Source organism: Scardinius erythrophthalmus (genome assembly GCF_964197995.2).
Source record: "Scardinius erythrophthalmus genome assembly, chromosome: 8".
NCBI lineage: Eukaryota > Metazoa > Chordata > Actinopteri > Cypriniformes > Leuciscidae > Scardinius > Scardinius erythrophthalmus.
Genome location: NC_138228.1, coordinates 10,235,707 through 10,251,499, shown reverse-complemented (window position 1 = coordinate 10,251,499; position 15,793 = coordinate 10,235,707). Strand labels below are relative to the sequence as shown.

The 15,793-nt window shown below is 37.4% G+C and overlaps 1 protein-coding gene across 1 annotated transcript; it reads left to right on the top strand.

Moving 5' to 3' along the window:
* The first annotated feature begins 891 nt into the window (after positions 1-891).
* Positions 892-14,145, top strand: LOC308694540 (protein-glutamine gamma-glutamyltransferase 2-like). The gene is made up of 13 exons (XM_081372129.1): positions 892-1,251; positions 3,776-3,952; positions 7,968-8,198; positions 8,737-8,855; positions 9,497-9,625; positions 9,763-9,940; positions 10,578-10,716; positions 10,953-11,056; positions 11,148-11,390; positions 12,051-12,317; positions 12,398-12,558; positions 13,329-13,465; positions 13,593-14,145. Exons 1-13 carry the CDS (start codon positions 1,236-1,238, stop codon positions 13,768-13,770), a joined length of 2,079 nt encoding a protein of 692 aa, XP_081228255.1. The 5' UTR covers positions 892-1,235; the 3' UTR covers positions 13,771-14,145.
* The last annotated feature ends 1,648 nt before the right edge of the window (positions 14,146-15,793 follow it).

The following is a 15,793-nucleotide window of genomic DNA, read 5'->3' as shown; positions in this document are numbered from 1 at the left end:
TTTTTTCTATGTGTAGGTGTGGTGTTGTTGCTTCCCATCATATAAGCAAGACAGAGACCCTTCTGTGTGCCTGTGTAATCAAAAGCACTGTAGTAATGTCACAGCATGGTGAGAATCCACTGCCGGAGAGGTCATTGTTCTTCCAGACAATACAGCAGACAGATGACTTTATTTTGGGAAAGAGAATTCTAATGATCTATGTGACTCCCAGTTGTTAAAAGTTTAATGCTGTCATAACATCAGTGAGGGAGCTTAATGGAATTTAATTAACTCCACAAATAGTAGGGAAATTTCTCACAAAATTATGTCAGAAGTTTTAGTTGCTTCCGCAATATGATTCTTTGACCCTTTATCTGACACGTCAGGCATTTCATGCCAGTGCATTACACTTTACACATTATAGATAATATATGTTAAACTGCTATATTGTGCGTGTAACTCAATGCATGTTTTACATTCATTTGTACAGAGAAAGTTTGTGGAGGAAAAGTTTTATTTAGTCTCAGAAAATATTTGATGACCCATCTGCCTTCATGCTGTTGAACTTTGAAATAAAACAAATGAACTAAAGTCAAATGCCTGATTTTAACTTTTTATGCCAGGAAAAAGTGTAGCCTTATTAAATCCAACATTTGAGGCCTTCACGTTACCCGGAACATGTGTGAATTCAGTTTTAAGTAACTGACTATGAGTCAGAAAAATAGAGGAGGAGTAGATCAATGGAATACTATGGACATGTTACCCAACCATCAGAACTTCTCTTTTGAACAAAGTCCCCTGTGTGTGACCCTGGCCCTTATGTAAAAGAGAGCGTTTCCAGTAATGACGTGATTCCAGAAATGACGCCGGTTGTAGTAAATTCCCTAGCCTTGATCCTTTTTCCACAGCGGCAGAGGTAGAGCTATACACACAGATCACTGTCTGTACACATAGCACTTCTGGCTGTTTGAGGATCTTGCATGTGTGTGTGATGTCAGAGGTCATAAAGGCCACGGGGAGGATGTGTGAGTCAGGGTGTGTCTTTTGCAGAAAGAAGGACAGTCAACTATTGAGACGGTGGGGTGTCAGGGGGCGTGGATGCTCTTTCGTTATAAAACGGATCCTAAAAAAGCAAACGTGTTACAGGGAAGACAGCTGACTTGGACTGGACTACGTAAATTTACGGAAAACGTCAAGAGCAGGATTTTACAGAGCCTCACTGATCACTTACAAGAAGTGTTAGACTTAATCCATCAATGGCCAGGCATAATGGTAAGAAAATCACTTTAATGTTCTGTCTCTTATTTTTTATTAAGCTCAGTCAGAATTAAGTATATTCATGATTCAGAGCAATAATAGTGTGCTATTACACCTGTTACACAAACTTGCATTATAAATATAATATGTTTTGTTTACTAATTAATTACTGTAAAGATTGTTTTTTATGGTATTGTGATGTTTATAAAAACAGAGTTTTAAGTGAATTAAAATATATAACATAAAGTAGTCTGGTGTTCAAGTGTTTTGCCAAAGAATGATACTTTTCCATTAGTGGAGGAAACTGCAGGTTTTAATTTATATTCCACTAATGTGGTCTTTCTACCCTGGTTCAAATGAAAAATATATTACACAATTTCAATAAATTATATTATTTCTCAATAGGGCTGTGCAATTAATTGAATTTCGATTTCGATTTTTGCTCCCAACGATCACCAAAATAGTATAATCGAGTAAAAACGATTATTTTGCCATGTTCTGTTTTGAAAGAACGCTCTAATTTGCGCACGCGCACATCCGCCCCTCCCGATGCCATTAACTCTCTCAGCTTGAATGTTTAAACTGATAAAACTTAAAAAGAAGTGAAAATTATAAACTTTAGTTACGATGCAATGCTTGTCCGATTGTACAAGCGACAATTCCGTCATGTCCCGACTCCTAAACGCGAATGTGTAGTTTCGACGCTTGCCTTGTCCAACCCATTTTGAGAGAGAGAGAGAGAGAGAGAGAGAGAGAGAGAGAACGCATCACCGCTGAACACCCACGCGGTATGTGAAATTGCGTCTTGGAGAAAGTTTTAAAAGTATTGATTTGATTTTATAATCTGTGTGGATTCATTTAGGCTACTCATACAATCTACAGGCTAAAGTGAATCAATGTTTGTTGGGAAATTTCCCGCATTATAAGTGGTAGACCTGTGGGGATTATTAATACTCATTGAAATATTATCTGTTATATTATTTATTTTAATAGTTCAGAAAGTACAATCAATGTTCAAATTTCGATTTTTTAAGAATTGTTGAAAGGTGTCTTTGGTAACACTTTACAATAAGGTTCATTAATTAGCATTAGTTAACTACCTTTGTTAAGATTAACTAATAATGAACAATAATTCTACAGCATTTACTAATCTTAGTTAATATTAATTTCACCATTTACTAATACGTTATTAAAATAAAAGGTTGTATGTGTTAACATTAGTTAATGCACTGTAAACTAACATGAACAAACAATGAACAGCTGTATTTTTATTAACTAACATTAAAAAAGATTAATAAATACTGTAACAAATGTATTTCTCATTGTTAGTTCATGTTAGTTAATACATTAACTAGTGTTAACTAATTAACATTATTGTAAAGTGTTACCGTGTCTTTTTAATAAATGCAACACGTTCCCAAAGTCATGTGAAATAATCGTGTTACATAATCGCGATTTCAATACTGACCAAAATAATCGTGATTATGATTTTTTCCATAATCGAGCAGCCCAATTTCTCAAACAGCAAAATAAGATGCTAAAGGTCCAAGTTAAATATTCCTGGTGGCAATACTTCAGTTGGCTGTGTTTCATGTTGGGCAGGTGGGTTAGAAATGCTCTGCATGTGGAAACGGACCACTGACTTGTTGGCAGACTGATATTTTATTTTGCCCAGTATCGGATCTCTTTGTGAGGTCTGAGGTTTATAGCCTCATCTTGGAAAGCGAAAAAGAAAGTTGCATGCTAGTAACATTAAAAATAAATGTAGCATCAAGTAGCAATAAGGAGAATACAAACTGATCAGGGCTGCATTTCCCAAAAGTTTTGTGAAAAAAAAGAAAAAAGAAAAAAAAAAAGTTTGTTTGTTCTTCAAGTTACACCCTTGCCACCACAAACTGAAACTACACACACATCATCAGCAGTTTATTATATTATCTTCCTTCCCCAAAAGGAATGTGTTATTTGGCGCGATCTCATATGCAGACTAAACATGTTGAGAATTAGAATTTTTGATAACGTCCCAAAGACCATTGTGTTCTTCAGTGGATGCAAGAACATTTGACTAATGACTTTTTGTGGAAGTTAACAATTTGCTTACATTTGACTAGTGCCTATGAGAGCCTTAGATCTTAAAAATGTGTTATTCATTTTATTTTGTCATAACTTTTCTGTCTCAGACTTTTAGACCCCAATATACATACAAAGATAATGTATGCAAATGTAATGCAAGTCAATACTGCGGTTCATAAGATGCTGATTAAAAAAAAAAAAAACTTCACCCAGAAGACAAAAGGAAATTAGGTCATGACTTCTTGTGAGTGAAATCTCCAGAGTGCATATCTCAAACTTGTCAGCAAGGCTGGAAAACAAAAGTTGCTATCACTAATCTATCCCATAATTAAAATAAATTTAGCCACCCAAAAATATTGCATGCACCATTCAGTAACAGAGGATTTTAGAGACTCACTGGGCACTGCAAACAAATGAATATTTAGAATATTGGATATAGTATATTGATTGATTTTTTTTGTGTGTCCAGCCGTACTGAGTGACTTGGATCTGCAGTGTTATGAGAATAACCATGCTCACCGCACAGAGGAGATGGACGTGGAGCGTCTGCTGGTTCGCAGAGGTCAGCCCTTCTCTGTCGTCCTGCAGTGTACTGAGCACATCCCACAGATCCCAGACCACCAGCTCAACCTCATACTACACCTGGGTGAGTAATCTGATGGAGAGAGAAACAGATTAAGCAGCGAGAAAAACAGATGGCTTGGATTTCGACTGACTAATCTTAGATTGATCTGTATTTTTGCCCCCGGTTTCACAGACAAGGCTTAAGCTAGTCCTAGACTAAAATGAATGTTTGAGCTGTTTTAACTAAAAGCAACTTGCACTGACATATCTTAAGATATGCACACCAGCAAGGTTTTTTTTTATGTTTATAAAAGCTACTTAAATGCCCTAATTGAACTAAGGCCTAATCCTGGCTTAATCTAAGCCTTGTCTGTGAAACCAGGCCTTGTAGTTTAAGACAAGTCACTAGGTTAGCTAAGTTTAGTAGTCTTTAAACCACAGGTCTTTATCAAGTAAAAAAAAAGTCAACCACAGGAAATTTGCATATTCATAGATCCACATACTAAATTAAGCAAGAGTGTAAAGTTACATTCAAGCAATTTTAAGGAATGAAGCTATTTCACAGGGGGAAAAAAAGTTTAAACATGTCGTTTCGATGATGAAAGATGAGTTTGAAGGGATAAAATGATTGACTACAGCCAGGGGGACTTTAATATAACGTTATTCAGGATGATTCTTCTGCTTAACAGGATGTCTTGACGTGGCAAAGAAAACTTTCAAATGTGGCACTGTATAGGTTAAAAATCTGCAAATAAAACTAACATTAATGACAAAGTTCCCCTGGATAACATCTGGCAAGTGACAGAACATAAGTTAATTATAATGACCTGAGACTTGTGCTATAACGTTAGTCGATGAAGATTTTGATTTATCGTTGATTTCGTGGTAACTTAACGTTACATAGGCCTACAGCTTTTCAGGACTGCTTAAAGTTACTGACACGAGCAATAGATGAGCGATAAAAAAATTAACTGATGAATCAGAAAATCAGCTTGACGTGTATCGTAAAAGCCCCAAAAGAGGCCGACACCAACTGAAATCTAAGTTAAAGTCCCCATGAAATCAAAATTGACACTATTTACTTTGTTAGCGCATATTACTAGTCTTGTGGTGAACAATTAATCCGTGCAAGAAAATATTTAAAAAAAAAATTTTTTACCATGGTAATCTTTAATCAATGCCCCTCCCCTCTGCATTGGAGGACCTTCTCTGATGACGTAGGTTTGAGGGGAGTGGTTAAGCGTTGCCCAAACCAATTCCTCAAACCTACCGTAGGTTTGAGGAATTGGTTTGGGCAACGCTTAACCACTCCCCTCAAACCGTTAGTCTGCTATGAGCGAGAGATGGAGAGGAGGAGCGCTAGAGTAAAACCCTGCCCTCTGTTCAATATTCCTTTTCACTGGGAAATACGTCATAACACTGGAGAAAAGTCGTTTGCAACTTCCGGTTCACGGGGACTTTAACTAACGTTAGCAGCTAAGTTAACAGTTACACTGTTTTCAGCGGTAGCATGGCCCACACATCATTCAAATTACATACGATGTCGATCAAACAGTATTTTAGACGTATATGACATGAGGAAAATTAAACTCTTGTCTAGTAGTACGTTATACCGTAAGATAACTAAGTTAACTTATGTGGTCACCGGTAAAACATGATCATGAAACCAATTCGCATGAACTTCGCCTCAACAAAATGCCTTTTAAACTTTATAAAGCAAAACTTTGCTCAATACTAACCATAACGTGTCGTCTTGAAACTTGTGACGATGAAAATCTTCTGTATTCTCTTGGCAATGTTTGTTACGGTACGCACGGCACGCTCGCTCTCTCCCGCGCATCCCCATTTTAATTCTCCATACCAACGGTTTTCATCAGGCGCATTTTGATTTTGCGCATGCGTATACCTTTTATTTTTTAGCCAACAGTTTTTTCACTTCGACTTGATAGATTGACTTAGAATAATTAAATATACGAGCTCGCGCTCAGAGCCATACGGAAGCCTTAAGAGGCCATGGATTGTTTTTTTTTCTATCTTGTTTTCTCGTGATCACGACTTAATTTTCTCGTGATCTCGAGATAACAAAAGTTGTTTTCTCGTGATCACGACTTAATTTTCTCATTATCTCGAGATAACAAAAGTTGTTTTCTCGTGATCACGACTTAATTTCTAATATGGTCTCGACATAAAACCGTTTTCTCACGCCGTAATGCGTATGTATCGCGATTCGCGAGAAAATCTCGCTCCTTCTGAATGTTGTGTATATCATGATGTAGCCTACGTGCGAGCTGGCTTCTTTGATTTTGAAATCTACTTCATAAAAAATCCCGCAGAAGAGATGGATTTTATAATTGCTTTGAGAGAGAGAGAGGTGTCCCAGAGGAGAACCTGGCCAGACTTAACTGAACCTCTCTGACCATTTCTCGGGTCAGCCGCAAAAAAACATTAATCTAAATCTTTCAAACATAATTCTGGTAGACATGCAGACGTCCAGGACCTGAAGTTGGCTGGCAATGAAACTGACTACACGTTCAGGGTAGCTATATTGTCTTCTATACGATAAAGTTACAGAACTGACAGCCTCCTCCTTAAGTGTCGGACACTAATGTGGAAGTCGCCAATCACTGACAGACATAGAACTATTTCATTTTGAGTGAGCCCGTTATCAAAGTAAAAGCGAATGCGATCATCCATGATGCTGCTTTATTCTGCGTTTGGTGCTTATACTGTTCTTGCCGACTACGCAGAAAAAAACAAGTCGTGATCACGAGAAAACAACTTTTGTTATCTCGAGATAACGAGAAAATTAAGTCGTGATCACGAGAAAACAACTTTTGTTATCTCGAGATCACGAGAAAATTAAGTCATTATCACGAGAAAACAACAGAGAAAAAAATATTATCCATGGCCTCTTAGGGCTTCCGTAGAGCCAGGACAATCTCATCTCATGGAATTATAATATTAAAACAGAAACTCTCAGTAGCAGTGTTCATTTTGACCCGTAGACGGACAATAATGCCCACAGTGCCAGAGAATATAATAAGTAACGTTAGCAGCTATGGATATAAAACAGGTATAACGTTAGTTTAGTTTAATTAAGGTTATAACGTATTTGTCATCTGCTTTCATCCACTATTAATACAAGCCTGTTGAAGCGGACCCCATCCGAATGATGGCAAAACTGATGAATTTAATGAAGTGTATTGTAACGTTACATCACACAAAAGATGAAGCGTCAGTTTTACTCCAGAAAATCACGGAAAGGGCTGGATAAACACAGTGGATAAGAAGTAACTTACGCATTAAAGTCGTTTCCATAAAACTCTCTCTCCCTTTCAACGTCATCAACATACACAGTGAAGTAACGTCACATACAACACTCGTTACAACTAACAGTAAACAAATATATACACACCTTTTCGGTGGGTGCCTAATAAACTGGTACACTATATACGTTAACGTTAAACGACTCGATAAGCTGTCATAAAGTGCGTGCTCTCACTTTCATTTCTGCCGTGATAAATAACGTTAGGTCTATCGCTCCGGAGACTGTGAGCCGGATCACGAACTGTTGGTACAGATCCATCGAGAGTAACAACGAGAGTAAATGAAGACTGCTATGTTCATTCTTACATAACAAAACACCTAAATCACGTAGGAGACATTCTTGTCTACAGATGCTCCGGCGTCGAAACAATGGCGGACAGTGTTGAGCTCACTCAGGGCGGGTCTACGCTAAAACTGCAGTGTCCGTCAACAGTCGTGGGCGGGGCTTGTGCAAAAGTACGTCACATTGCCCCGAATCTGAAAACGGCTTGTTCTGAGACACTGCTTATTAATTATGGGGATTAAAAAAATGGGTGGATTTTTATCATTATAGGGTGCCAGCACACTTATGTTCAAGTGTCATGTAAAAGTGAATTTTGCATAATAGGTTCCCTTTTAAGCTATATTAGTACAATGCATCTTTTTACATGGGGATACTTATTTGGAAGTCATGTATTGATCCAATATATGTAATTGTCAGTTTCCACAATTTTCCTAAATTAATTTGTTTTACAGTGATGCATTTCTGTGCATATGTTTGTGTGTTACAGGTAAAAATAATGAAGTGGTCTTGAAGGTTTCAGACTCAGAGCAGGATCATGGGAAATGGTGGTTCAGTCAGCGTAATGCTCAGGGTGAGGTGATGCTGACCCTCCACAGCCCTGCTGATGCTCCTGTGGGTCTGTACAGCATGACTGTGGTTTTGCTCTCAGCTGATGGGCAGATCCTGGAGCAAACCAAGCCTCAGACCTTCTACCTGCTTTTCAATCCGTGGTGCAAAGGTGAGTATTTAAAGGGATTGCTCACCTGAAAAATCTAAATTCACGACTTTGTTTCTTCCATAAAAACGTTTCATCTGATTTCTTTCATTTAAAGCGGAAGATGATATTTTAACGCTGTGTGTTGTGGACTTCCCTATTCTAATAGGATTAGAACAATTATTATAACTTATTTAGTTCTCATTTTAATAATCACCCTTGATCATGTGAACAGGCCTTAAAATTCACCAGTTCTTTAATGCCTTGTGGATTCTGATTAGCTGTCAAGGTTTTACTTACGATTATTAAAACTTTATAGTAGGCTATAGTTAATGTCCTTGCTATTAAGTTGAATCCTTTTTTCGCTTCGATTCTTTATAGCTACGCAAATCGGGATTAAAAATTGCATGTTATCAAATGTTTTTGCAAGCCAAGAATATTCAAATGATATTTAAAAACATATCACACCGAAAGAATGCTGTTATACCAAATTCAAAATAATTGTTACATATGTGATCATTATGGGCTTACACACAAAGCTCAATTATATTTCTTCCTGTAGATGACTCAGTGTACCTTCCCAGTGAGGAACTGCTGGTTGAGTACATTTTAAATGAAAACGGGATCTTGTACCAGGGCTCATGGGATGATATCACCACTGTGCACTGGAACTTTGGGCAGGTAACCTACAAATGCATTCACACGTGCTCACCAAAGATATAAAATCCAAATTTATACAGTCCCTATCTGTTTAGTCAGTCTTGTGGTCAGTGCCCTCTCTGAGAAAGTGCCATGGCCTGAGATGACTGACACACAGTCAGGATTTATGGGTGATGTTGCATGGTGGTGGAATTCAGATGAGGCAGAGTGTGAATTGTGACAGATCGGTGGCAGGAGAACCGCATGTCTGCTGTGTAATCACTCTGTAGATGTAAAACATTTTAGCAACAATATCTGTCTCACAAACAAGTGACTGTCCCCTTTCAGTCAGACCTTACACCCAGAAAAAAAACTCTATTCACAACATTAGGATGGGTTTTGTGCTAAGCTTTCTCTGTAAAATGCAAGTTAGGCACTACGGACAGCATTTACCACAATAATCTCAATCATATAAACAAAATATGTGCTGTTATGCACATACAGGCGGATACAGCTTCTGTGTTTCTTTTCTGTGGTAACCAACAGCATGTCACTGCTTAATTTAACTATTTAATTCGGAATATTCCTTTAAGAAAACCTCTGTACCCCTCAGTAGGCCTACTTTTTAACACTGATGCAAGTAAAACAAGATAATTATATCCTTGCATTTTCTTTTCAAACAGTTTGAGAAAGATGTGGTGGATATTTGCTTTGAAGTGCTGGACAATTCGCCTGCTGCCATGAAAAACTCAGAGATGGACATTGTCAACAGAGCAAGCCCTGTTTATGTTAGCAGGACTATTACTGCCATGGTAAGGCATGTATTAACATGGCCATGCGTTGTCTCCACCTCTTTTTATAATCACTATTTGCTCAGGCATAAATACGTTTTCACTTAATTAAACTACACTATAAAAAGTGGTTTACATGCATACATAATCGTGAATAGGTGAATGCTAATGATGACCGCGGGGTGGTATCTGGGCGCTGGGATGGAGAGTACAGTGATGGAGTGGCACCCACACGTTGGAATGGCAGTGTGCCCATCCTGAGGCGCTGGAGTGAGGGTGGAGGACAGAAAGTACGTTATGGGCAGTGCTGGGTGTTCACAGGAGTGGCATGCACAGGTGAGAAAAATAGAATCAGTGTCATTGTATCCTGCACCACTTTTCTCTCCTGCTGCTGAATCTTTAGCGGCATGACAAAAGAAATCATATTTTACCTGAGTTCCGGGTTTGCAGTGATGCAATGAAAAGACCACGCACTAGTGGAGGAAAATGTATAACGCGATCAGGGCAGCCTTATTCACAAATTAGAAGAACCGTGTCATTTGAATAAGGCTGCCCTGATCGCGTTGTACTTTTTCCTTCACTAGTGCGTGGTCTTTTAGTCAACTAAACGTGCATAACGTGATCAGGGCAGACCAATTCATGAGCAAATTCTTATAGTGAATCAAAACATACAGTACCAGTTGGATTGTTATGAGACAGTTCTTTTTAGTGAATCAAAACATACACGACCAGCAGTCCGATTCATGAACAAGTGACTCATATGAGTCCTTTTAATGAGTCAAAAACATGCAACCACTGTCTGATTCCTGAATGAATGAGGCGGTTCATTTAGTGAATAGTAAAATTCTTCTATGATAGCTGAACTGAGCTATCAGAGCGGTTTCTGAATCATTTGCTAAATCCAGAATAGCGTACTACTGTTATTATTTGTGTCTGTGTCTTACACGTGATCTGTAACTTCACCTTTCCTCAGTCCTCCGCTGTCTTGGCATTCCAACCAGATGCATCACGAATTACTCATCTGCTCATGACACTGATGCAAACATTTCTGTGGATTATGTCTTCGATGATCAACTTGAAAGTGTGTCTGGAGGAAGGAAGGACAGCATCTGGTAAGTTATGAGATCCACATAAAATGTATAGCTCTAAACCCTTTCTGTATGACAACAGTTGTTTCATTTCTGTCTGTTTTTATTTCTCCTAAGCAATTACAGGAGAAAGATCTGAGACAAAGTTGATACTTAAGGCATTAGTTATCATAAGTTTCATAAATTATGAAAGAATAACTCTGAGCAAAAACATTTTCCTCTGTAGTCCCTGATCTGTTAGCTTCATCCTTTTTTTTCAGGAATTACCACTGTTGGGTTGAGTCCTGGATGAAACGCGATGACCTCCCAGAAGGTTACGATGGATGGCAGGTGCTAGATCCAACGCCTCAAGAAAGGAGTGATGGTAATCTCTCTTATAAGTAAGCTTTTCTCCTTAAAGTATAAAAAACTGGAATATTAGTTTGACTACATCCTCTGCTTCTATGTTCTTATAGGAGTTTTCTGCTGTGGGCCTTGCCCAGTCCATGCAGTCAAGGAAGGAGAGGTGGGGTTGAAGTACGACACCCCATTTGTGTTTTCTGAGGTGAACGCAGATCTGATTGTCTGGATTGTTCATCCTGATGGGGAACGCTCTCAAGTGTCCCAAAACAGTAAAATTATTGGACGGAACATTAGCACTAAGAGTGTGTATGGAGACTTCAGAGAGGACATTACTGCTAATTACAAATATCCTGAAGGTAATGTCCAACAAGTCGAATCTATAATGAACTAAACAAATTTTTGATCTGTGACATCTCTTCTGAAATTAAATTCTGCATGAAACGGAAGTTGCCATAGTCATTTCTTCCCTATTGTGGCGTAACAAGAAAAAATGAAGTGCAGGACTTGATTTTGTCCATCGTTGGATCATTGTGGTTGGCTACTGCTGTGAAATCATATGAGTGACAGGTTGTCTCGCCCTCGCAACCGTAAAGACTTCATCAGAAATGTCATTGCATGTTGGAGGGGAAGTTATTTTGATTAAAGATTATGAGGGCACATTAATAAAATAAAAAAAAACAATGATGTGTATGGATAAATCATAATAAATATTGTAATATTCAATTTAAAAGAAACAATTGTCCATTTCGATTTCATGGTGACTTGAAGTTCATTGTCTAATATTCTATTGTACCGGAAACATTTATTTCTTTTTTTATTTATATTATAAATAGTATTAAATTGTTCATAAAATCTTGAAATGTCTCGATGATGCTGGCATAAAAAAGAAAGACATTTCACCCGCGAATAATTCACAATAAGACATATTGTTAAGAAAACCACTTTATTTATATTTGTCCATGCCAACTGATTCTGAAATTTTTGACATTTGATATTAATGCTTTGTCCCACCACAGGCTCAATGAAGGAGCGAGAGGTTTATAAAAAGGCAGGAAGACAAGTGGGCCAAAAGAAGGAAGTCCCAGGACAGCTTGAGCTTTTCATCAAGCACGCTCCAGCTATACACGGGACAGACTTTGATGTGTTCATAGAGGTGTATAATGCTGGCCGGGAGGACACAGATGCACAACTCACAGTCACGTCGAACGCAATAACCTACAATAGTATCCACCGCGGAGAGTGCCAGAGAAAGACATCCTCTCTTACATTACCAGCTCACAAAGGTAAGACTAGCAAAATTATGTTGCACATATGGCATCTGCCCTTGACAATCATTCCTCAAATATCTTTGCATTATTTTTAGCTCATAAAGAAGTATTGCGACTTCAGTATGACCATTATGGGGCGTGTGTATCTGAACATCACATGATAAGGGTCACAGCCCTCCTTCAACCCACTGATCAAGACAACATCATCCTGCAAGAAATCAACATCCCCTTGAAAATGCCAGCACTTCATATCAAGGTAATTAAAGGGATAGTTTACCCAAAAATAAGAAATTCTCTAATCATTTACACTGACTCATGCCATCCCCAATGTATAAGACTTTCTTTCTTCATCTTTAGACAAACACAAACAAAGATTTTTAGGAAACTAATCCATATCTGTGAGTCAGTATAATGCCAGTAAATAGGTACCGCTCAATTTACATTTGAAAAACCACACACTGCGATCATGATGGTAATCCATACGACCACAGTGGATAAATCCATGTCTTCTGAAACTATAAAGCTTAGCTTCCGGCCAACTGTCAAAGGCATGTTTACAAGTTCAGCTTGACATAAACGTGCATTGTGAAGTTTGCGCGAGAAGTAACCCGGAAGCACAGGGGAGAAAACACTTACATCACGTCTCACAACGTCCCTCTCATGAACATATGACAGTAGAGCAGAGCGATGATTTATAGATTTTTTTTTTTTCAATATTTTAAAATACTAAATACAAAATGTAGTATTTTTCTTACACACGCACCTATCATTTCGCTTCAGAAGACATTGATTCATCCACTGGGGTCGTAGGGTCATTGTGTGTGGTTTTTCAAGAGTCAACTGAGCAGCACCCGTCCAATGACATTATATGGACTCAGAGATGGATTATTTTCCTAAAAAAATTTATTTGTGCTTATCTGAAGAAAGAACATTATTTACATCAGGGATGGCATGAGGGTGAGTAAATGATGAGAGAGGCTTTACTGACCACTTTTACTAATAACCAACGTTTGTTCTACATTTCAGATTATTGGAAATGCGATTGTATCACGCAAATTGACAGCACACATCGCCTTCACCAATCCTTTGCCTGTCAGTCTTCAAGGAGGCGTATTTACCGTGGAGGGAGCAGGACTAACAGAGGCCAGAGAAATAAAAACACAGTATGTACTAGTTTTAGAAATTACATAAGTAAGAATTCTAGGATCCAGTATACATTTCCTAAAGTGCATCAGACATGATCCAAGATATCCAAGTTATGGTTGACTGTTAATATCTCTCTTTCTCTAGTGGTAAGATTGAACCTGGTCAAGGTGTGACAGTTAAATTCTCCTTCAAACCCACCCGTGCTGGCCTGAGGAAACTGCTTGTCGACTTTGACTCAGACAGACTGAGAGATGTCAAGGGAGAAGCCTCTATCATTGTTCGAAAAAAAATGCAAAATATGAATGCTGTCACAGAAATCTAGACAAGCACGTACAATTTAGAGAACCATAAATCATTTAGTGTGTTTGTAAATAATACCGTTAATGCACTATACTTGGTTTGCTTACAGCTTTTTTGCTTGTTACATTTTGTTTGCTATTTGTTTATATACAGTAAAGAACATTTACGTATCTTTATAAATGTTACATATATATGCAACATTTACTTTATAATTACTTTATTATCATAAATGATATATTTGCATGCTTTCATACAGACATTGAATATAAAAACACAAAAGCTATTTTTCTACATGTAAAATGCCTAGAAACAATTGTTTACTTTTTACTTTCTGGATAATGTTGTTGTTGTGTTTGAAATAAATGTTATGTAATAACAATAAAAAATACATGCATGTAAATATGACTGTCAGATATATATTTTATATTTCTCTTTCTCTTTATAAGTGTTTATCACTGTTTATCAATGTTATTTTAGGTTTGGCCTTATTATAATCAGATGTTTGGGAACAGATACTATTTAAAGTTTTATTTAAATATAATTTTTTTTGGCTTTTAGTATTTTTGGTTTGGCTATAGTATAACTTCCTTACTTGAGTGAAAGTACAGATACTACTGGTCAAATATTACTCCGTTACAAGTAAAAGTTGTAAAGACCGATTTTTACTTAAGTAAAAGTACAGAAATACTCGTTTTTTAAAAGTACTTAAGTATCAAAAGTAAAAAGTAAATTTCAATGCATTGTTTTATTATTGTTGCATTGTTGTATGTATACTTACAGTACCTTATGCCTCTTAATTTATGGTTGCCTGCCTACCTACCCACATATCAATATCCAATTTATTTCTAGCACAGTTCCAGTAGTGGGATTGAATGTGAGAAGTGCACTCAATAACATCCACAATGGTTTCGGACACCCAAATGGCAGTTCCCTCAAATAGTGCCCTATTTAAAGTTTTTTGGCTTTTAGTATGAATATGTTAGCCTTACTGTTATCTATAAGCTAGTGTGCTCCAAAACAATGACACATTTTGCATTTAGAAGACCAAATCAACATTTGAAAATGAAAATCAGGTTGATGTCAGAAACCAACGGGTTCTGACGTCAACCTGACTTTCATTTGCAAGCAAAATCCAACGTCGATGTTGGGTTCTGACGTCAAACCGATGTTGGATGTTGACGTCAAACCAAAGTTGGGTTCTGACGTCAAACATCAAACATTTGACGTCAGGTTCTGACATCAAACCGACGTCGGGTTCTGATGTTAACCCGACTTTATTTTCCAACCAAAATCCAATGTCTGTCCGACGTTGGATGTTAACGTCAATCTGACGTAGGGTTCTGACGTCAATCCGATTGACGTTACTACTTTAGGACATTGACAGAAATGTAGTGGAGTAAAAAGTACGATATTTGTCCTTCCGTGAAGTTAAAGTAAAAAGTTTCCAGAAAAAAATTATACTCAAGGCTACAGCAGGCCTAGGCTAGGCTACTTAGTAAATGTAGGCTACTCAGTAAATGTAGGCCTACTTTGTTAGCCTACTGTCCACCTCTGAACATTACCAGCGAGCAGGTGACATTTATTACAGGAACATTTCTGAGTAAACAGTATGTCATGTAAATGATCAACTCTATCATATGGCTTAAAACTCATATCTATTTACTAATCCTGCTGGTCACTTAAAAGAAGAATGAGGGGTTGTTAAAGTTCTTGATCGCCACCTGCTGTGAGGAAATGCTTACTGTCCCTCTCAAATACAAAATATATAGTGCTTTTTGATTTAACTTATTTATTTTCATCGTTTTAAACGTTTACCCTTGCAAAAAATGTACAAGATATTTCATCCTTTTATCTCATCATAGTTTGAATATACTACCGCTGCATCCATTTGAATGCTTGTATGATACCAATATAATAATATTAATAATAATAATAAGAAGAAGAAGAAGAAGAAGAAGAAGAAGAAGAAGAAGAAGAAGAAGAAGAAGAGGAAGAAGAAGAAGAAGAAGAAGAAGAGAAAGTTACAAATGACCACGCATAATGAT